This window comes from Sciurus carolinensis, chromosome 4 (assembly GCF_902686445.1).
Source record: "Sciurus carolinensis chromosome 4, mSciCar1.2, whole genome shotgun sequence".
In the NCBI taxonomy this organism is placed as follows: domain Eukaryota; kingdom Metazoa; phylum Chordata; class Mammalia; order Rodentia; family Sciuridae; genus Sciurus; species Sciurus carolinensis.
In genome coordinates, this window is record NC_062216.1 from 100,658,406 (window position 1) to 100,683,063 (window position 24,658).

The 24,658-nt window shown below is 31.8% G+C and overlaps 1 protein-coding gene across 1 annotated transcript in view; it reads left to right on the forward strand.

Moving 5' to 3' along the window:
- C4H12orf40 (chromosome 4 C12orf40 homolog) overlaps window positions 1-22,348 on the forward strand; it is a 61,404-nt gene extending 39,056 nt beyond the window's left edge. Inside the window, exons 8-13 of the mRNA XM_047548590.1 lie at window positions 6,139-6,665; window positions 7,493-7,562; window positions 9,028-9,088; window positions 12,495-12,558; window positions 18,085-18,167; window positions 21,562-22,348. Of these exons, the coding sequence (XP_047404546.1) occupies window positions 6,139-6,665; window positions 7,493-7,562; window positions 9,028-9,088; window positions 12,495-12,558; window positions 18,085-18,167; window positions 21,562-22,029 (1,273 nt within the window). The 3' untranslated portion in view covers window positions 22,030-22,348. The remainder of the gene's footprint in view (window positions 1-6,138; window positions 6,666-7,492; window positions 7,563-9,027; window positions 9,089-12,494; window positions 12,559-18,084; window positions 18,168-21,561) is intronic.
- Window positions 22,349-24,658: the final 2,310 nt, after the last annotated feature.

A 24,658-nucleotide genomic window follows, 5' to 3' on the forward strand; every position in this document is an offset into this window, starting at 1 on the left:
CCTCTTACACTGTAAATATATTTTTATTATTTGGACTCTTTTACTTAGCATAATTATTTTGAAACCCATTCATGTTATTTGTTGTATATAATAATAGTTCATTCCTTTTTATTGCACAGTAATATTCAGTTGTATGTATTGTACTCATTTTCCTATTGATAGACATTTGGTGTTTCCCCTTTATTTTTGTCTATTCCAGATAAAGCTGATGTGAAAGTTTATGTAAAAGTCTTTGCTTTGACATATGTTTTATTTCTCTTGGGTACAAGATGGGTTAGATCTTGTGGTTAGATATATGTTTAACTCGTCAAGAAATTGCCAAACTGTGTTCCAAAGTGAGTTGTATCATTTTTATTTTCCCATCAGCAGTGTATGAAAGTTCTTGTTGCAATACATTCTTGCTAAAACTTGGTGGAGTTGATATTTTGAAATGTTACCCATTTTTGTTGATTTTTTAATTTGCATTTCTCTAATGACAAATAATTTTGTTTATTTTCTTTTCCTATAAGCCATTTGAATATCTTTGCTGAAATGTTTACCCTTTCATTTTATTAAGGGTAGTTTTTAAAAATTTTTTTAGTTGTGAATGGACACAATTCTTTTATTTTATTTATTTATTTTTATGTGGTGCTGAGGATTGAATCCAGTGCCTCACATGTGCTAGGCAAGCACTCAACCAAGCTACAACTCAAGCTGCAACCCCAGCCCTGAAGGGTACTTTTTTAAAGAGTAGAAAGGTTTAAATTTTGATGCAATTTTTAAAATCTTTTTATCTAACCCAATATCATTAAGATTTTCTTCTATTTTGTAGTTTTAGATCTTACATTTAGGTCTGATCCATTTTTTAGTTCTGTCAGTGTACCTAAACAGACTTTAGTCACATTTCATTGTCCTCTATTTTATTTCTAAAGATAATTATTTACAAACTATATCTGATATGTAGTCCAGAATGTTTGCTGGTTTGTTCTCTAAACCCATTGAGATCCCCTAAAAGTCATTTACTGTTTCCTCTTAAAGTTGTCTACATTCCCCATTTTCCCCTGCTCTTACAGAAATAGGATATTTAAACTTCTGAATAATTTTGTGCTGGTAGGTAATCCCTCTTGTGTGATTTTCCCTTATATGGTGATTTCCCCCCTTTCTCCTCTTAATAAATTCACTTTAATATGTCAACTTATTCAGTGGGTAGAGGGGAAATTTCCCTTTGCCCCATACTAGTATATAAGAATCCAATTTATTTTCATATATCTGCCTCATATCCTTTGACCTTGCTGAAATAATTATTAGCTCTAGTAGATAGGTTAGTGAATTCTTTTGGGTTTATACCATAGAACATTATGCCATCTACAAGTAAAGGTATTTTTATCTGTCATTTTTCAATCTGGATGCCTTTTACTTTTGTTTCTTACCTGACTGCACTGACTAGAACCTCTAATTTAGAAGTCCTGAAGAGCAATGACAAGAGCAGAGATGTTTGCATTGTTCTCCACCTTCAGGAAAAAGTATTCAGTCTCTAAATATGATGTTAGATGTGGGTATTTTTTGTTTGCTTGTTTTTGTAGATGCCCTTTATGAATTTATGAAACTTCTATTTCTAGTTTATTTAGAACTTTTATCATGGATTTAGTCAAATGTTGTTTCTGTGTCTCTTGAGACTACCATGTAGTTTTTCCATTTATTAATATATATTGTTTTAAAATGGCCGCCTTGGGATAAAAGCTGCTTGGTTATGGTATATAATCTTACCCTTATGTAACTGGATTTGGTTTGCCAATAATTTTGTTGATGATTTCTGTGTCAGCATTCATGAAAGAAATCAGACTCAAATTTTCTTGTGGTATCTTTGTATGACTTGGGTCCCAGGGTAATACTGGGCTTATAGAATAAGTTGGGAAAACATTTTTTCCTCTGTTTGAAGGGGAAAAAAATGATATTCCTTCTTTAAATATTTCATAGAATTCACTACTGAATCAGTTTGTACCTGGACTTTTCTTAGTGGCAGAACTTAATAATGAATTCATTTTCTGTATTATTATGATCTATTCAGAATTTTAATTTTTTTCTTGAGTTGTGTTATTTGCTTTTTTCTAGGAGTTTGTCCATCTCTTCTAAATTGCATGATTTGTTAGCATGAAGTTATTTATTATATACCCTTGAAATTCCAGGGGCCAGAGGGTGAGGTCCCTTGTTTGCTAGAACATATCTTCTGTGGTTTTTCTTGGTTAGTGTGTCTAAAGGTATGTCATTTTATTGACCTTTTAAAGTTTTGGTTTCATCAAATTTTCTCCATTATGACTATTTGTTTTCAGATCTCTTTGTGAAATTTTCAAGTGGTTTATGCTTGCTCCAATTAGTATTATAGTCTTAAGTAGCTGCAATATCGGGCTTCCTTAAGACCTTGCCACTAAATTCATGATTAATTTTTACAACCTCACAGGTATTTGGCTTTCCATTAGTCTCACCTCTGAACACTGCTACAATGGGGACCAAACCTTTAACACTCAAGTCTTTGAGGGATATCATCTATCCAAACCATAACACTCTTAATAACATCACAGGCTGGGAACAAAGCCTTTAACACGTGAACATTTGGTTGACACTTAAACAATAGCTCTGTCCTTTGGGGACTCAAATTAGTAATTTATCTACTTGAAGTTGTATCACAGTTTGCTGATGCTTATAATTTTTTTCAGTTTTTTAATTCATTGTTTCATATAAAGTAGAATATCTTACTATATTTTCAGTTTCATTAATTGTATCTCCTTTGCTATCTAATGTGCTGGTCATCCTATCCAGTATATTTTTTCATGTCTAGAAATTTGATTTTACCTATTCTTATGTCTTCTATGTAATTATTAAAAATTCTCAATTTTTCCTCTATCTTCTTAAATGTAGGGAATATAGTTATGATAATTCATATCACACCCTTTTCTGTGAATTCTATATGTATCATTCTTGGTTTATATCTTATAATTGATTTTGTTCCTCATTATGAATTACAATTTTCTGCTGCTTTTGTCTTCTTGGTAATTGTATTTGGATTTTATATATATTGTAAACTTTTATCTTTTGGCTTGAAGGAAATTTTGGTATTAGGAGAAATAGTAGTAAGTTTTGATCTGGAATTTTCTTTATTCTGGGATTTTTAAGTTTTTCTACTTGAAAATAGTATCATCTTCAGGCTTGCTTTTAAATTTTAAGGACTTGAAAGACATATTGAAGGACTTAAAGCCTTCATTCTATGACTGATTTTTGTCCCACTGCTGAGGGTGATACCCTTCTGAGTACTTTCTTGATTTTTCTTACATTATGAGTTTTTCTGTTCTGTTAGATGGGAGCACAGAATTTTTCCACTCCTGTGTGAACTCCTGGGATTATTCTATCTTTTTATCTTGGGTGGTTCTTTTCCCAGCAGTGGGTAATTCTTTCGCATGCATGTGCTGATTAGTGCTTAGCTGAACATTGGAGAAGGATCTGCTATGTATCAGGAGCTCTCTTTTTGAAGCACTCTATTTTATGCTTTTCTAACCTGTGAACTCTTTTCTCTGCAGTATTCTTAGATCCCCAGCTTTGTTTCTCAGGAAAGGGAATCAACTGACTCTATGTCCTCTATCCCTGTGCTGTGACTTGGATGCTCTCTTCAAAGATAATTATCTTGCTCCACCTTGTCCCATGTCTGAAAACTGTCGTCAACACACACACACACACACACACACACACCTTTTTTTTGTGGTCCAGGGGATCAAATTCAGGATCTCAAGAATCCTAATCCTAGGCAAATGCTGTACCATTGACCCACACCCCAAGCCCTGCCCCATATATTTTGTCCAGTTTTTAAATTATATCAGTTGGGAGGGTGTATCTCATCTCTCATTTTATTTTTGCCAGATGGAAATCCTGGGATTCATTCTTCCCCCAGGAGTCAGATTAGTTTCTTTTTCTACTTTTTAGTATACTGCAACCAACTATGATATATTTCAAGTATACCAGGTTGGTTCAGCATTCAAAAATCAATTGATGTATTACCAGACTAGTATTTTCCATGACATAAATCAGTTTTACTTTTGTACTTGGAACTGTCAAATGATTTCTTGTTGCTCATTATAAAAACCACACTCTGCATATTCTGGGCGCTGTTGTATTTTCTCGTTGATCAAAAGTTTCTTTTAATGCTTCTATTACAGCTTTATTCTTCTTCTTGTTTCTCAAACATGCTACAGATTTTGCATTTGTTGATTATTCCATTTCTCTGTTTACACCCTCTTCACGTGTTAACTATTCTATATCTTATCTATTACTTCCTTAATAAGAATTTTCCGGATGGAACTATCTGAAACTTGACCTCCACTACAAGCTGTTCTGTTTTGTGATCTTGTAGTACCCATAATTATCTTTCTGTTTGTTTCCTTTTAATTCTTATCCATAATTCTTATTGTTAATTATTTATTTATTGAATTTTTCACTAGAATATAAACTCTTACTTTCTTACTATGTAGTAGGTATACATTAAATTGCATTCTGAATATATGAAAAAATTATAGTTGAGTAATTTTTATGTTTTTGTCTATAATTTTAATTAATTTTATGCTTATAGAAAAATATTTAAAAAGTTGGATTGATTTGCCTTAATACAATTTTAGTTCTTTAGCATCATTTTTGTCATCTCTAAAAGTAATATCAACATTGTCTCCAAATACCACCTACTTGATTTTTCAAAGAAGAATCTCTTCTATATACTATTGTAGAATTTGAATTTGGCTATAGGATAATACTGATCACTTTGTAATTTTTTCTTCCTCTTCCATACTATAAATTTCTTGTTGGTAATAACTATATGTTATATATTTTTCTATTGCCCAGATCTCTTAGTGAATAATTCTTCTGAGAGTGCTTAAAACACCTTTAATATGATGATTTACATTTATTGTATACTTTATAACTTGTAAGGTCTTCTACCTTTGTTCTTTCTATGTAGAGTAGCAGGCATTTCTCTGGTACTAATGGTGAATATTATTACTATGGATTGTGTCTTTTAGTAGAAATATTATTCTGATTAAAACAGCAATAAGACAATCCATATTGCAAAACAGTGTAGGACCCTAATAGCTATGGGCATTTATGGGCAAAACATTAATTTCCTATTTCCTTCTTTTAATCTCAGAGTTATTTTATCTCTCTCTATCCCCAATACATGACCTGGTGCCTGGGGCACAGCTGCTGTCCATTAAATATTTACCTTAAAAATAAAGTTGGAAATCTGAGTTTTATCAATGTGCATGTTTCTTTTTAAAATTTCTTTGGTACCTCTAACTGCTGGAATAACCCAATCCCAAATACATTTGTAGTCATTGGTAATCAAAAAAAAAAAAAAAAAAAAAAAAACAACAACAACAACAAAACAACAAAAACACCTCTTTTTCTAGTTTTTTTCTTATCTTAGCCTTTGACTCTTTTATACAAGTTGAACTTAACCTAGAATTAGCATTTGTGTATTAGAAAGGAGCTTATTGTTTATCTAATATACACCTAATTAATTTTCATCTAGTTCACCTTATCTCTTTGCCTTTTTACTTAAACACACCTTCATACGTATATTCTCTTCATTAGGAATTTTAGAGCTATTTTTGTTTCCTTGTTAGGTTGAGAAATAATGTATAATGGTGTAATGGTACCATTATAATATATAATGGTATAATGTTCTTATAACTTTATGATTTGATAGTGTTACATGGGCTAACTTTTCTCCACATGTCTTCTAATTGTCTTTCTCTGGTTAAATGGAGAGCAGCAGTGACATACAGTGGTTATCTAGGTTATTTGCTAGAATTTATTATGGAAAAACTGCTATATGTAGGTCATTTGTAGTTTCTTTTGCTAGTACAAAAATAAATCGAGCTATGTACTAAATTTTCATGTTGAAATACAAAACTGAGCATACATTGATTTTATATACAATAGAAGAGCACGTTTGATAAATTTCCACCTGAAGGAGTATTATTTACTTAAATATAAAAATAGAAACATAATCCAAGTAAATGTTAGTAGCTACTCAATATGTTTCTAAAGTTTAAAGTTAGTATTTATAAATGAAAATGATCTGTGCTTTTCTTGCTAAATATATTTTAATTTATCTCAAAGTCTAGGAAATGGGAATTTCCTTTCTAAAAGATCAGCAATAATGATGAGTCAGGATTTTGGGAATGTGGATAAAAGAAGACAGTCAGATCTCGTTATTGAAAAACAATCAGTACAACAAATTTGGGAAGAAAGTGAAAAAGAAGTTTCAAGTTTTCTGGAGAATATGAACCAGCCAACACATACACTTCTGTCAGAGAATTGTGACTCTTTTGTTCATCAAAATATGATAAATTTATTAGACATAGATCAACAAAAGATAAAGAAAACCTTTGACAAATGTGGCTATGATAGTTCAGGGGATATTTGTTTAGTTACTAGCTCCAATGAAAATCATCCCACTCATGGAAACAGAAGCATTTTTATAGTTCCAGAGTCAACTTCTAGTAGTTTTACTTTTAATAAAACTAGTTATCCAGAAAAATATCAATCAACCAGGAACTATCAGAAAAAGCACAACAACAATGAAGTAAATGACTTTGCTGTATCTTTTGAGAAGGATTGTTACCCAATCAACTCTGAAAGGAAAGGTGAGTGTTGTATGTAGAAAATGTAATACTCTATATTTCTTCAGTTTTAATACATATATTAGTATATCTTAGGTGTATATATACACACATACAGTCAGCCCTCCATATCCCTCCATATCTGTAGGCTCCCCAGCTGAAGATTAAACTAATCATGCATTGAAACGATTTAAAAATAAAATTGCATCTGAGCTGGTTGTGTTGGTACTGAATGCTAGCAGCTTGGGAGGCTGAAGCAGAAGGATCACAAGTTTAAAGCCTGCCTCAGCTACTTTGCAAGGCCCTAAGCAACTTGGTGAAACCCTGTCTCAAAATAAAAAAAATTAAAAGGGCTAGGGATGTTGCTCAGTGGTTAAGCACCCCTGGGTTCAATCCCTGGTATCTAAATAAACAAATAAATGCATCCAAATACAGACATTTTTGGCATTTTTCTTAAAGAATTCAATATTATAACTTTTTATGTATCATTCTTATAGTATTGGACATTATAAGTAACCTAGAGATAATATAAAGCATACAGGAGGATATGTGTAGGTTATATACAAATAATAAACTGTTTTATCTGAGAGACTTGAACATCCTTGGATTTGATATATGCAGGGGGGCAGAAGGAGATCTTAGAACTGATCCCCTTCAGATACCAAGAGATGACTCTACTGTATATATTTATATGAATGTTTCTGTATTTGGAGAAATATGAAACCAGAAATATAATGACTATTACATGACTTTGTGGTCTGGTGATTTTTCTCTGTGTAATGCTAATATGCTTTGTATTGAAAAATGACAATAGACTATGCTAAATTTTTAACACACTTTAATTTTTGAAGGAAAACTTGAAAGTGTTTACCAAGAGAAAACACCACAGAAAAATATCCAGGAATATCCAGTGAACTCTATGTAAGTTTTTAGGTAAATCTGGGAATGTAAATTAGTATCTAGCATGTAGAAGTTTGAACTAGTGCAAAGTGAGGTAGGCATATTACTGTCTGAAGTTGAACAACCTGGTTATAATGGTGTGTTACCAGTAATCACAGTCCTGGTATTATCACCATTGTGGAAAGTATGGTGCACATATTTGCCAACTCCCAAAATACCTTCTGATCTGAATATTAGTCTTGATTACATTTGAGAAATTATGTAATTAAGAAATTCATATGAACAGAATTTCAATTTATTTATTTACATTAAGAAACTTAAGTGACACATATAGGAATGCTTACTGGCATGAAAAGCACATTTTTATTTTTACTTTTACTTTCCATAGGAATATTGCTTGGTTGTTTTAGAATCAGAACAGGGAGTAACAATTCATATGTCAGTGGTATATGCAAGCATATTATCAATTTATGGGACAGTTTGTGATTTAAGAATAAAACATACTCCTTATTACCAGCATTTACCTGTGAGAGACTTCATGTGTTCTCAGTGTTCAGGATTATTATCTCCTCCATTCTATCATTGATGTATTTTTTTCTATATGAAAACAATCTTCCCCAAATCTTACTCTTGGTGTACAAATGTTCTGCATTTAAGAAGCTAAAAGCTTTAGTACATCCACAAAATTCTAATCCTGTGAAGACTTTATAAAAATAGAGACTGAACTTTAGAGATTAAATAAATTCACATACTCACACTCGACTTATGATTCAAAAAACTGTTTTATCTGACTCGATATTTTCAGTTACACTGTTTTCATATACTCTGTTATCCATCTTTGGTTTGTATTTAACTTATTTCTTAGAGTTTTGTAGCTGCCTTACTGGCTCTTCTATATGATAATCTGTAATTATAGGTAATTAAACTTTATTTTAGCTATAGTATCTGAATAGTCTCAGATTCCTTGGTATATTAGTAGTTTACTGAAATCTTTGTGACTCAACATCATGAACTAGAACAGATTTTTATTCTGACACTAATTCTTCAGGAAATTAAAAAATATTGATAAGATGAATGCATACATGCTGTTTTATGGATTGGCATATTCAAATTAAAATGTATACTCACAAATGATTTCATTAATTAACATATTAAATTCTTGTTCTTCAAATATCCAGAAATTTTTGAGTGGAAAACCATGTTAAATCTTGAATTTTAAATGTACTTATGAAAGTGATTTAGAACATGTTTTCCAAACCTGGCTGCAGATCCCAATTTTCTTGAGGGGATGATTTCGAAACTACAAAGTGCAAAATTTTACATATACATAATAAATAAACTCTTTAACATAGAGCTTATGAATCTGTTTTTAAAAAATACCTCTTATATAATTCTGATTCAGAGCCAACTTTTGAAACCATAATTTAGAACAACAATTTTCAGAGGTAAAGTAAATTTTAATACTGTCTTTTTTTATAACCCATAGGGGCAGTATCCCTTTGGAAGAATCATATTCTAAGCAATCCTGGGATTTAAGTCTTGGTGAGGTAAAGTGCATTGTTACATTATTTTTCTAATTAAGTCAGTTTGTGTTCTATCATATTTTACCATTATGGGTTACTTTGACTCAAGGTTAGCGTTTATTCATAAATTTCTTTTTAGCTATATTCTTTTTCTTATTTTTTTATATTGTAAAATTATAGCTTGAATCTAGAAATAAAAACACCTTTTCAGAAACTGTAACATTCATTTGAAACAAACCGATCTAGATACATTTTAAATACAGATAAAATATATCCCAAGATAAAAACTCATTAGACTTCAATGTGCTCTAAGTGAACATAGTTATATATTTAAGAATACTGAAACATATATAAGCCTTGGTTATATAATGTTACAATCCCTGTTATGGTTTGGATATGAGGTGTCCCGCAAAAGCTTGTGTGAGACAATGCAAGAAGGTTTCATGGAGAAATGATTGGATTATGAGAGCCTTAACCCATTTAGTGAATTAATCCCCTAATGGGGAAACTGCGTGGTAACTGAAGGTACTTAGGATGTGGCTGGAGGAGGTAGGCATTGGAGGTGTGACTTTGGGGTATGTATTTTGTATCTGGAAGTGGAGTATCACTATCTACTTTTGGATCATTATGTGAGCCACTCCCTCTGCTGTACTCTTCCACCATGATTTTCTGCCCCACCTCCAGTCCCAAGGAATGGAGCCAACTGTTCATGAACTGAGATTTCTGAAACCATAAGCCCCCAAATAAACTTTTCCTACCCCACAATTGGTCTCATTCAGTATTTTAGTCCATCGCTGTGAAAAGAAAGCTGACTAAAACAGTCCCTCTTCATAATAAGTTTAGAGAGATTAAATAAATTGTTCACAATCACACACTTGATTCAGGATTCAAACTACTGTCTTATCTGACTTGATATTCTCAACTATATTGTTTTCTCTTTTTTCTGCAATAAATATGTATTGAATATTATGAATTCATTATTAGACATTGACTGTCTCCTATACACTGGGGAACAAAGGTCAAAAACAGTCTTTCTTTTAACAAAGATTACATTGTTAGGTACTAGACTGCAAGCGACAGAGATGGAAGGACATGGAACTTGTCTTTCAGAAGTTTTTGTCTAGTAGATAGAGACAGAAAATCTAATGCATTTAGACAAACTATTCTAATTGTAGTTTGTACAAAAGGCAGTGGAATCCTACTGAAGGACACTACTAAGTTTCATGGGTAATCAGGAGGAAGATGTGATAGAGAAGAAAACTTCTGAGAAAAACTCAGTAAATTTGCTGAATGGAGGAAATGTCTGGGAAGAAGGAGCAACATAAATGGACCAAAGATGTGAGAGAGTGTATCTTGTTCAAGAAACTTCAAGTACCTATCTCATTCTAGTTACTGTTATTGCTACTATTTATAAATTATGAGGAGTATGGCATGAGATAATTCTAGATAATTTAAAAGAGGAGGTCATAAATGATCTGTTTGATATCAAATAGTTTAATTTCCTGTATGAAGTAATGAGAGTGTTGTCATTTATATAAACCATATGTATAACCTAATACAATACTATGTATAACAATATATATACAATATAGCAATATATATATATATGTGTGTGTGTGTGTGTGTGTGTGTGTATAGTATTAAAACAGGAAAGCATAAATGCAGCAAGAAGCCAATTTAGAAAAGAATAGAAGTTAGAATTTCTGATCATATCAACCATGAAATTCTGCTGGGCAAGCATTGTGAACACTTGCTATCTTGGGAGAATAGGGCAAGTTCCTTGAATAACTAAGTTTCTTCTCAGTTGAAAAGATCTTCTTTGTTATCCTTTGTGAACATATTTGAAGTGGATAATGGAGTGCATGCAGCCTTAGAGTCTGTATAGCTTTACCAGTTGATCAGGTTTCTTACTATAATATCACCACTCCTTTTTCTAGTTCTTGGTGCAGGTTTGGGGCTTGAATGTTTCAATAATTGAACAGAAAAGATGAAATAGTGATAAAGTTAGGAAAGTGACTGTGTTTCACATATTTCTTTTCTTTTTTTATTTAGCTTTTAATTTTTTACAGACTGCATTTTGATTCATTATATACAAATGGGGTACATCATTGTGTTTCACATATTTATTTAGGGATTCAAACTTGTAGATACCTGTCTTTAATTGGTGTTTTCCATGTTTGTAGTACATGTTGGTGTCAGACAGCAGAAGCAAGAAGGAAGTAGAGGATTGGTAGATTTTTATGGGACTGGATTAGCAATATTACTAATATTACTTCTGCCACTGACCAGAAATTAAGCCACAAGTCCAAACCAACTTCAGGGGAGACTAGGATATGTGGTCTAGCCATATGTCCAAGAGGAAAGGGAATCAGGTTTGGTGAATAAGCACTTTCTCCTTTTTTTCCCCCTGTCTATCTGAAACTCTATATCCCACCAAGAAAGAATATATAGAAATTTTTTTCTTTTCTTTCTTTTTTTTTTGTGGTGCTGGGGATTCAAACCCAGGGCCTTGTGCTTATGAGGCAAGCATTCTACCAACTGAGCTATATCCCCAGCCTGAAATTTTTTTCTTTAACAAATTTTTTTCCTGTGGTATATTTGCAAACAAAATTAATGTAGTAAGCCATAAAGAAAATCTAAAAAATTCAGCAAAGCAGAGAATTGTAACTGTATCCTGCAATCAAAATTTAATAAAATTTGAAATCAACCCCCCAAAAGTTGTTTATCCTCCTTTTAACATTTTGAAAAGGAAGAGACACTTTTGGGGTTTTAAAAATATAAGAATAAAGGCTATGTAGGCATGATATGTCCAAATATATTCTATTGCCCTTTATAACGAAAAAGAACAAATTAAAAAATCTGAATAAGAAGAAAGGAAATGAAAACAAACTACAGATTACACAGAAAGTGAAGAAAACCAAAACCAGTGTTACATTCTGCAGAAAATTCATACCTGTAAGAGTTGTTGTTGTTGTTGTTTATTTTAGTAAATGACTGATAACCCAATTTTAAAAATCAAAAGGAAAATAATAGAACAAATCCCCAGAATACCTTGATGTCATATCTTTTTTCAACTGAATTTACTGTGATCACCTGAAGGTTTTCCTTTTTGTCTGTAATTTATTTCTTGGCAAGTGTCTATTCTGTTGCTTACTGCTTCTAAACCAATTTAAATTTCATTTTATTCACCACAGGTTAAGAGTGTGTGTATGTGTGTGTGTGTGTGTGAGAGAGAGAGAGAGAGAGAAGGAGAGGGAGAGGGGGGAGGGAGAGGGAGAGAGAGAGAGAGAGAGAGAGAGATTATCTTTGTTGAATTAAAGTACTGTAAAGGGAAGGTACTATAAAACATTTCAGTGGTATTGATTGGGTAGATTTAAGTGGATACTATCACACATACTTGGAAATTGTTAAAATTTTGGTTTTTTCCTAGATTCTGATGGAAGAAGGAAGAACATGTTCTTTAAAAAGAAGGCCAACACCTTCTAAGAAAATCTGTCAGTATGACTGCATAAGTGAATTTTATTCTTTTTAAAATCAACAACTAGAAATCAGTTAAATTTTAAAAAAATTTAGAATTTTACCAGCAAATAAGTATTTTATAGGTATCAGAACATACTAGTAATGCAATTGACTCTAAAAATTCTTATAAAAAACATGATGAATATAAATAATGTATACAGTTTAACAAACAGTAAAATAAATATATTCAACTATGTACCTTAAGAAATAATATATAAATACTGTACTTTTGAAAATATTTTCAATTGCATTTCCTATCCTGCCCCCTAGAGGTAACTATTTTCCTGAATTTGTTTCTTGAGATATTATCACACAGACTTTTCTTTTGCTTGATTTTAAACTTTCTACATATTGAAAACCTTCTGTGTATATTTCTGCAACTTTCTTTTTTAACCTAGTATTATATTTTCAGGTTCATTTGCTTTTACATTTTATTATTATTATTTATTGCATTCTGTTGTGTGAATGTGCCACAATTTATTTATGCATCTTCTGGCAAGAGATATTTAGATAGTTTTGAATATTTTGCTTTTTGCTCTTTTGACCATGCTTGACATTTCTTCTGGTACACATGTATATAAAATTACTCACGGTGTATTACTAGGAGTAGAATTGCCAGTTTGATGCAAAATTATTTTCCAAAGTGATTGTGCTTATTTTACCTGCAATTAGAAAGGGGTAAGAATCTTAGTCACATATTTTAATCAACACTATGTCAATCTTTTGTCATTGTTGGTAATTTGATATCTTATTATATTTTAATGTATTTCCTTGATTACTTATTAGGTTAATTGGTTATCTGTTTCATTTGTGAAATGCTTTTTGTATCTTTAGCCCTTCTTTTAAGAGGTTTGGTTTTCCTTATGGGATGTATCTTTTATGTATCTTTATTTCTCTGTGTCTCTTATAAATCTCTTTTGAATCTTGGATACTAATTATTTATAGTTTTGTATGTAACAGATACTTCACAGTTGAGTAGTCTTTTCATTCTTTATTGAAGTGGCAGATAAAAGTTTCATATTTTCCTGACACTTTGTAGGTATTCTGTGCTAGAATGGTTGTTCAGGTTATCTAGTCTGCTAGGGTACTTAGAAACTTCTATGGAGTTTTTTCCTTTAATTCTTAAAATATGTAAAACATTAGTCTGACTTTTAGTCCCATCCTCTCTGCCTTGCTTCCTTCAATTTATGGGTATTTTTTGTCATTTTATGGTTTATCCTTACAATCTGTGGGGTTCCTCTGCCCCGAGTAAAGCCTAAAACATAAAAAAATGCATACACACAAAACTCAGTTCTCTTCCTTTCTTGCTCTGAATGTAATGCATGCTATTATGTGAATGAATTAAGTGACTCCTATAGATTGTCCCATGTTAGCACTAGATATTTTTCATCCTTTATGACTATTTAGTCATTCATTTAGTACATTTACTGCAGTTGATTTAATTAGTGCTCTATTGATGAACATTTGGGTGATTACTTGCAAATGTTGTAACTAAACAACTTGATGCATAAATTTGTTATTTGTGGAGGTGTATTTTGGTGATAATTTCTAGGGGTGGGATTCCTCAGTCACCAGATTCCCTGTTATTTGATATCCATTGCTAAATTTCCACTTTTTAGATGTTACCAAATTCCTTACTTGCAGCATTAGCCATTACACCAGCAAGTGCATGTTATTCCACAGCCTTATCAACAGAGATTGTTTTCAAATTTAGGAATTTTTTTTTGTTATTTTGAGTTATTTTGAGATGGATAGATAGGTTTTCGTTTGTACTTCCTTTCTGTTTGTGAAGCTGAGCATCTTTTAAATATGTTCAATGGTTGTTTCATTTTTTTTGTGTGTGTGAACTTGGCATTCATGCCTTTTGACCAGTTAGGTTTTTGGTCTTTTTTCTTGATACTTAAGAACTTCCTCTTTATATATTAAAGAGATTTACATTCTGTGATATAAATAATAAATGTTTTCTTCTAGTTTAATATATTAACTTTTGGTGTATTTTGTTCTTACTTACATTGTCTCTTGCTTTGTTTGACAATATTTTACTATTTCTGGATTACATTAGAAGTTTTCCACACTCCCAGGTTGTAATGAATTCACCATATTTTCTTATAGCTGTAGGATGGTTTTATATTTTTACATTTTTATCTCTAAGTTATTTGGAGATTATCCTGATTTAAAGTATGAGACATATATCAATCAGAGTTTTTTAAAAAATATTTTCCCTAGATATTTATGATATTGCCTTTTTAATATGCTAACTTTCTATATTATCTGATCTGTTTGGGGGTTTTCTTAAATGTTCCATTGGTCTTTCCTAATTTTCGTGTGCCAATGCCATTCTCTTACGATTGTTTTATAGTATGTTTAATTTCTGTGTTACATCTCTCTGCACTTTTCAAAAAGCCTTTCTTGGCAAGTCTTAAATATTTTTTTCATATAAACTTTAAAAATAGTCTAAATTAATCTAGCTCCAAAAGAGATATTTTAATTTTTATTAAGAAACTGCTAAGTATGTATCTTAACTTAGTATGAATTGTTATTGTAATGATGTTGAGTAACCCTAAGAATAAGGGTGTCTTTCCATTGATTCTGTCTAAATTTATAGTTGTAGTTACCTAAAATATCTTTAAGCACTTTCTAAAAAGTTGCTCAAGTAGATTCTGCATGTTTCTTATTACACTTATACATAGGTACTTTTTATGTTTTTGTTGCTAATGTAGTATAAATATACTTACTATATTTCTACCCTAAGATTCTGGGTTGCGGACTTGTGTGCATTTGTATTGATTATTTTTATCAAGAATTTCTTGGTGAGGTGATTTTGAGAAATTAGTAGTTTGGGTAAGAGTGAGTCTTAGCTTCTGTGAGAATGATTATTAATTTTTCTTCTTAGAGTTTTTAAAAAAAATTATTGTGGCCCAAACCACATAATGTGAAATTAGTGCTTTATCATCAACCATATGCCTCTGTATCTAACCAACAACTGCCTAAATCCCATTTCCCCTGGTCCCTAGCAACCACCCTTTTATTTTATATTTTCATCAATTTCACTACTTTAGATATTCAAACAAGTGGAATCTTGCAGTATTTATCTTTCTGTGACTGACTTGTTTCATTTGACATAATGACCTTAAGGTTCATCCATATTGTAACATATAACTAACAAGATTAACCTTCTTTCTAATGCTGCATGAAATTCTAATCGTATGTATATACCACTTTTGTTTGGTCCATTCATCCATTAATGATATTGCTTCCAGCCTTTGGCTATGTGATTAATGTTGCAATGAACTTGAGAGTTCAAATCTCTCTTTTAGATCCTACTTTGAATTCTTTTGGCCATGTACCTATAAGTAGGATTACTAGATCATGTGGTAATTCTATTTTTAATTTTTTGAGGCTATTTTCCATGGTACTTGCCCCATTTTACTTTCCTACCAACAGTGCAAGAGAGTTCTAGTTTTTCTACCTCCTCATCCATACTTACTCTATTTTTATTTTTTTTATAATTGTGGTCTTCCTAATATGTGTGAGATGTCATCCAATTGTGATATAGATCTTTTACAAAGGTGAATCTTATTACTGCATTTTTCAATTTGGACCATGTTTGCCTTCTTATAATAAATCCTACCACATTATGGTGTGTTATGATACTGTTTATTTTTAGAAACTTTTTAACTTAATATTTTATTTGCTATTAGATTTTTGTATCAATATTCCTAAATGAGATTTTCTGTAAAGTGTGTGTGTGTGTGTGTGTGTGTAGTCTTTGTCAGATTTTATTGAGATAGTACAGATTCAGAAATAATTTAAAAGTTACATGCTTGCCAAAATTGAGGCTAACTGAAAACTTTCTTGATATTTGATTCTCTTGCCCCTTCTCCATCCCAATTTCATTGCTTTATTACAGATTCTCATTTCTTCATACCTAGATCATGCAGTTAATCTCTTAACTGACCTACTTTGATCAGTCTCCCCACTCCAGTAATCCATCCTTAGCTAGATGCCTTAGTGGATGACCTGAAATGCAACTTCCTTTGACTTTCCCTTGCATATTCTTTTCCCTTTATCCCTTGTCCCTTCTTTTTATTTTGTCTGTTCGGAAATTATTTATTCATAGTTCAAAACCTCCACTCTCATGTTTTCATTGTAAATCTTTAAATATTTCTTTCCCTGGAGCTCAACACACTTAGCTCTTGACTAATTTTGTACCTTTTCTGGCTTCTTTTGTCAAGTCTTTGTTTTGTGACTTTTTAAAAATGTACATCATTGTCTACTACAAAAGTGTGGAAACTTAGAGGCTCATGGCCACATATTGCTAAAACTATCACAGTGCCTTACATAAAGTAGTCACCTGTAAATTTTGAGTTGAATTTACACTTCCATCAGCATTCCCTTTCCTGTATTGTAAGATGTTTTACATTAATTCTTCATTGCTGATGACTGTGAGTTTATGGTACCTGTGGAATCAGTGAACCTAATTAGATTATGTTGTTATTAATACCTTACCCACAACTTTCCTGTGCTTTCTTTTCTCCTGTCAGAAAGAACCTGCTCTTTGGGGGTATAAATTTCTTTCTGAAATGATAAAATAAGAGGAGTTCGATTAAGTCTCCTCTGCTTCTCAGTTGACTGAGGTTAGATTCTGTGTCAGAAAGCATCAGTCCTGACCTGGTGCATGAATAGATAGTACTCATGGCTTATTGTGTAGAGAAGAGCATTTGATTTGGTATGTTTTGTTACTCTCCCTTTCATTGCCTCTTGCTTTTCCTAATAGAAATCCATTTTCATAAATGAGGGCACAGAAATAGTTGAAGCTACTATTAATGATGTTTGGTTTGGTAGGCAGGAAGTCACGTCCTGTTTCCTAGGCCCAGTTTTAAACTTTGTTTGCAATCATAAGATAACATATTAAGCAATGATGAAAAAATATAGTATTTGATTTTTTTTGAATAAATTTTATACAGTTTTTTTCAATTTTTTAAAAATTATTGATAGACCTTTATTTTATTCATTTATTTATATGTGGTGCTGAGAATTGAACCCAGTGCCTCACACATGCTAAGCAAGTGCTCTACCAGTGAGTTACAACCGCAATCCTTTCATGCAGTTCTGATTACACAGGGAAGTTTCATTGATTAGATTAGCAAATGTCTGATGCCTTGGGATATAATAAACTCAGTTTATTCCTTCTTCCTACAATTGATACTTTAAATTATGTTTGTAAAAAATGGCTTATATATTGGAAATTTCTCATTTCTGCTTTTCTCTCTTATGTACACTTATTACCTATAGATTCCAATCTTTTAAGAGTAAAATAAACCTGTAAATCCTGTTAGAAATGCAAGGTGCCAAGTATCCAAAACTTTAACTAATTTTGGCATATTTTAAAATGCTATTTGTTATGTTAGCTAATCTTACAAGGAGGTATCTCCTGCCTTTGAATATTTTATAGAGCATTAGTGAATGCCATTCTTCATGAATTAAACTTTTATTTTCAGATCTTGATTCTTCACAAAGTAGTCAATCTACCAGTTACTCTCCAAGGCCAACGGATAGTTGTTTCAGTTCTAGTTCAGAGGTGGTAAGTTATACTTTTTTACTTTTAAATATATGTTATATTAATTTAGAACTATTTTTTATCAGTTCACTTTTACATTATGAAAAACAGTTGAACCAATACATAATAGAAATTAAAAGTAATATAAATAAAAATGTAAATAGTAAACAATTTAAGAAATATTCTAAAGGGCGAAAACATAAGAAAATGAACATAAAAATGTAAAATAAAATAAATAAGCAAATGTAAACAGTTGGGTATGGTAGCTTATGCCTATAATTTCAACAACTTGGCAGACTAAGGCAAGAGGATCATAAGTTCAAGGCCAACCTTAGCAACTTAGTGAGGCCCTAAGTAACTTGGAAAGATCTTGTCTCAATAAAAAAATAAAAAGATTTGGAGATGTAGATCAGTGAAGTGCCCCTGGGTTCAATTCCCAGTACCAAATAAAAAACAGTAAAAGAAAAAATATTTACATAAAACTATCTTATTTATAAAATTGTCTTAATAAGATGTGTCTTTGCATATCATACACACACACACACACACACACACACACACAATATGTTATATATGAAAATGTATGTAGGGCTGGGGTTGTGGCTAAGAGGCAGGGCACTCGCCTAGCACACCTGAGACCCTGGGTTCAATCCTTAGCACCACGTAAAAATAAAATAAAGGTATTGTGTCCACCTACAACTTATATATATATGCACACATATATATACACTATATATAAAGAATTTAAAAATGTATATAGTTATGTATATGTAAAATAGATACATAATGTTTTATTTCTTTTAACACGTTTAAAAAGAGAACTCACAATAATTTGAAGCATAAAACATCCAAGCATACCTTCAAAAAGTAAAGGTCTCAAGGCTTACATAAGAAAAAATTGGACAATGGTGTCAAAGACTAAAATATGAATAATTTGAAAGACAGTTTTGAGTGGGAATCTGCACTACTGATAAATCACATGTTTAGGAAGGAATTCTACCTTCATTCTTCAGTCTTCATTCTTGATGCCTTTGGTATCTAAATTGCCATCTTGCTAAGGATACCAGTGACTTTTGTGTTGTCAGATTCACTAGATGCTTTTCAGTCTTTATCTTATGAGAACTCCTGATATTGATAGAAATTATTCAATTTCTTTGAAATAGGTTTTGGTTTTTTTGCTTTTATGTTAACCCATTATCTTGGTTTCCTTGATATCTGTATTGGTGCTGCTTCATGCCTTTGCTCACTTCTTTTTTTCCCTATATTAATGTTGTAATGTTTAGGGTTTCATATAGGACCCTCTTCTGTTAACCTATACTCTAAACCTTTAATGATTTTATACATTCTAATGACTTTTATATTATCTGGGTGATGTCAGTTCCCAGCTTTATGCCTTTAGCCCTAGTTCTTTTTTAGATGTTCAGTTTTCCACTGGACATATCTTATATATTTCACAAAAATCTTTTTCATACCTCAAACTGAATACCTTCTGGTTTTCTCCCCAAATCAGTTTTTTAAAAATATATCTCATATCAGTAGTTATCTTTCCTATCTGCCCAAGGGTTCATATCAAAAACCTAGTACAGTAGTTAACATTGTCATTTCTTTCTCTTTCTCAAATTTACCTCCCTCAATCACCTTCATTTCATTACTTTGTCCAATCAGTTCTACCTCCAAAATAAATTGTGCATTTATCTACTCTCAGCTCTTTGTACCAGAACCCCTTTCTAAGTTACCATCATCTTGTTCTTAAATTATTCTGGTTGTTACTTTCACTCTTTTCTCAATATCTTCTCTTTTTTTTAGTTTTATCATAATAAAAAATAAGTTGTCCAGATGAAGTGACACAAACCTGTAATCCCAGTGGCTTAGGAGGCTGAGGCAAGAGGATTGCAAGTGCAAAGCCAACCTCAACAACTTAGCAAGGCCCTAAGCAATTTAATGAAAAAAAAAAAAAAGCCTCAGTAGTTAAGTACCCCTGGGTTCAATCCCTGGTACCAAATAAATAAATAAATAAATAAATAAAATAAGTTGTATCATGTTATTCCCATGTGTAACTATTCAGTGGATTCCTGTAGAATCTGAACTCTTACAGTGGCTACTAGCTCCTGGCCACCATTTCTGGTTTCTTCTAGTATTCTTCCTTTCTTCTTTCTCTTCCACATGTACTTGCCCTTCATCTTCCTTAGTTTGTCATTCTCTTTCCTGCTTCAGGGCAGGAATTTCTTTTTCCTGAGTCTTATTCCTTTTCATCCTTTAGGTCTCAGGTTAAATATGTCACTTATTCAAAAAGTTCTTCCCTGGCTCACCAGTACGGCTTCTCCCTTAGTGATGCTCTGGAAATGCCTCATACTGGTTCTTTATAATGCTGTTCTCAATTTGTAGTTATGTGTTCATATGTGTGATTATTTGACTAATTCATTTCTACTCATTAAGTGTGTTCCAAGAGAAGAGCAACAATTTTGTTTCACTCACATTTCAGATGCCTTTTAGTAAATGAATATTTATTTCTTGACTAAATAAATGCATTGAGGCTTCTTTTTCCAATTTGTGCTCAGTTTTAATGTTCTGTCTTGGGTTTAGTTACGTTTTTGATTATTATATTTGCTGCTTTTTTTTTTTAGCTTGAAATCAATACTTTTAATTTTTTTATTTCTACAGACTGCATTTTGATTCATTGTACACAAATGTGGCACATCTTTTCATTTCTATGGTTGTGCACGATGTAGATTCATACCATTTGTATAATCATACATGTAATATGTTTCAATATAAGATGTTCATAAAAAGAATTTTTTTCCTTAAATAAATTTTCATGAAGTTAAAAAATTCAAGCTTAGCAAATTTAAATCTAGTCCTATTAAAAGTTTGTCTTTTTAGATAAAAGTTCACATATTTATTCTTATTAAACTCTTCTTAATTTTCTGTTAACTGATACTCATATTATCTTCTTAAGATATGTCTTTCATGGAATGGACCCATAAAATGTACATAATGGGTATGTTTTACTTAGTGAATCAGTGAATAAATAATAAAACAGGTTTTAGCTGATTCCTTCAAAACTATTACTTCTGCAATCTTTTGAAGTTATTAGTGTATTGCCCATCATTTCTTTAGTATAAAAGATTGATGGAATGATGCATTCAATGATTATTGGTATGGAGAAGACACAAGATTCCTCTTCGTTTTTTAAATATCTTTTGCATTTTTATTATTTAAAAATTCATAACCTGCTGGAATGTGTGGTACATTGAAGACTCTTTGATAATATAGCTGCTTTGATTTGTAACCTGCCAAAGTCTCTCCTGTATTTAGAAATTTTCTATAATGTGAATTTTAAGAATGTTGACTTGGAGATGACTGAGCGATTTTATTAATTTAAGTATTATTTACAGCAAAATTATTTAACTTCTTTTAGCCATCAGAAGATGAAGATCAAATATTGCAGCAAATTGAAGACTCAAATAAGATATGCATCAAAACTACAGAAACAATCAATAATTTTCCTCTAGAAAGGATGTCAAAACTTTCAGGTGATAGGAGTGGTAAAGATAATACCAAAATTCACAAACGAACTGAGAATGTCCACCAGTTGTCAATGAAAAATAATACAGATCAATACTCACAGCCCCAGTGCAATTCAGAACATGTATTGCAAAGCAAAATAAATAATAACTGCATTCTGCAGGTTGCAAGATGTGATGCAGGGATACAAACAGAGAGAGAGCTTATAATGGAAGAAAAATTTGATGCTGCCATACAGTGTAATATAATTTCACTATGTACATGTAGAAGTGATGCATCTTCTCTTTGCAGTATAGAAAGATATGATGAAAATATTAAGGCAGATACCACTGGAGGGCAGGACATCCTTAAGAAAAACTAATATTCTAAAATCTCAGTCATAGGATGTAACATTTCATTTGACCTTGGAAGGCAATAGTAAATGTTCAGAATTTAATTAACACAATAAGGAATGAGAAAATATAATAGCATTAGGTGAAAGTATTCAGAGGGTGTATTTATTATTCTAAGACATTCTTATATTTTATGCATTAATTTTTTATATAGGCATTTCTTTGATTGCTGTAGTGTATCTTCAGGTTTTTAGAAAATAGTCTTATAAATTATCATTTTCATGTTTATTATATATTACATTATAATGGTATGCTGTTATGTATGGATTAAAGATATGCTTACCTTTCTTCCTTGTAGCATTTTCTTTAAAATTTGGTGCAGTTGTATCTTACAGGAAAAATGTTTTCTTTCAAGACTTTAGGCAGAAAATAATACCTAATATATTCTATGTCTTCATTATAAGAATTTTGTTAACTACTTCTCTTTAATGTTATACTCCACTTAAAATTTTGGATTTTTATTTTTAAACTCTGTGTGTATGTGTGTGTCTGTGTGTGTTTGTGTGTGTGTGTGTGTGTCTGCGTCTCTGCTGGGGAGCAAATGCAGGTCCTCACAAATACTTGGCAAGTGCTATACCACCAATACCCACCAGTCTGTTGATTAAATTTTAGACAAAATATATCTTCTATTTTGTTTGGATCACATGTTTTTGTTAGTGCTTGTTTTAATTCAGAGGAAGATGTTTTCCTCCTTAAGGGTAAAAAATATTTTAATACTTTTATAGAAAAAGTTTTGAAGTTGGAAAAATGATTTATGTTTCTATTTTAATGTTGCTAAGTTTCTTTAATAAATATTACATCAAGATTTCTTAGTCTTTTAAAATATAGGCTTTGATTCTAGCACACATATTTTATGCCAAGATTTTAAATGCTTATACTCTAAAATTAACACTTGTTTGGATATGCAGATGCTCTTAGACTTATTAATGGGGTTACATCCTGGTAAACTAATTGTAAATTGAAGATATTTTAAGTTGAAAATATGTTTAGCATACCTAACTTATCAAGCATCTTAGCTTAGCAATATAGTACACTATAAACTATTGGTTTTCCCTCATAATGGAGTGGCTAATGGAGTGCTTAGAGCTTGTTACCACTGCCCAACACTGTGGAGTATTATACTACAAATGGCTAAACCAGGAAAAGATCAAAATTCCATTATGGATTGATTTTCTGAGCAGTATTGTGCAAAAATATGGCATATGGTATCAGTAAAGACTTAATATATCGAACAAGAAGACTATACTGTTAATTTTGGAATAACATTAAGCTGTGGATCTTAGTTGGTTTCAAATGTCAAATAAACCAATGTCTTCCAAGTATAAATCACAGTTTGTCAATATAGAAAGCACATTAATTACACAAGTCTACACCTAGTTCCTTTTTTTATCAATATCATAATGCAGCAGTTAAGCTTAGTAAGACACGGATGTCAGGGCTTTTAAAAGGCAGTGATTACTCCCAGTGAAAGCAGGGTAATTGCAGTGTAGTAAAGAATTTAATCTCTTCCAAAAAATGGTCTGGCCTTCACTTCTAGAAGGAACCTTTAAGCCCTTGGAGTGTCATTCTTTTTTTTTTTTTTTTTGTAGCAGGGATTGAACCCATGGATGCTTAACCACTGAGCCACATCCCCAATCCTTTTATTTTTTTTTATTTGAGACAGGGTCTCACTAAGCTGCTTAGGGCCTCACTAAGTTGCTGAGCCTGGCTTTGAACACACAATCATCCTGCCTTAGCTTCCTGAGCTGCTGGGATTACAGGTGTGTCATTCTTAATGAGTCTTTTTTATTTACCTGAGAACCTTGGGACAAACCACATAGTGATAGTGTGAATTAAGGTGAAGCTTTTGACTCAGTCAGTATCAGCTTGGCTTCTTATGGGGTTAGAAAATGTGATTAATCATTTAGACAGTCACCATGCCATTGTGTTGGAGCCCTAGTAAAGACTCAGGACACCATGACTCAGGTGAACTTCCCTGATTAGCAGTACTCCATGTATATTGTCAAAATCTTTGTAGGAAAGTAATGCTATCTATGATTTTGTGAGTGGACAGTTAGAAGCTCTGCATGTGTTATTTTACTAGACTAGTCCTATGTGGTTCTTCTGACTGATTTTAATCTCTGTTTCTCTGTAATAAACCACAAGTGGGAATACAACATTTTTCAAAGAGTTCTTTGAGTTCTGGTGAATTATCAAATCTGAGGGTGGTCTAGTGACACCCAAAAAAGTGATCTTTATATACTCCAAGTTTGGGGAAATACTGTTCTTCCAAAGTTGGTCTGAAGAATAAAGCTTCAGTGGCTCTCAGTATTACTTTCCTTCCTTTCCTTTCTTCCCACTTCTATGCCATGTTTTTGTTTTTGTTTTGAGATCATGCACTAAAGGGTATTTACTTGAATCCTTGGCTCATAATCTGCTTTTGGAGAAAGTCAAAAAGACTGGCAGGAACCATAACAAGTATGTTAATGAATTGTTTTTATAATTGTAAATCAAATGTTAATATTGCTTTTTTTTGGTCCCAGATTTCCATTTCTGCTAATTACTGAAAATTTAATACATTGTCTAGCAGCGTATTAGATGCAGGTGAAGAGAGCATTC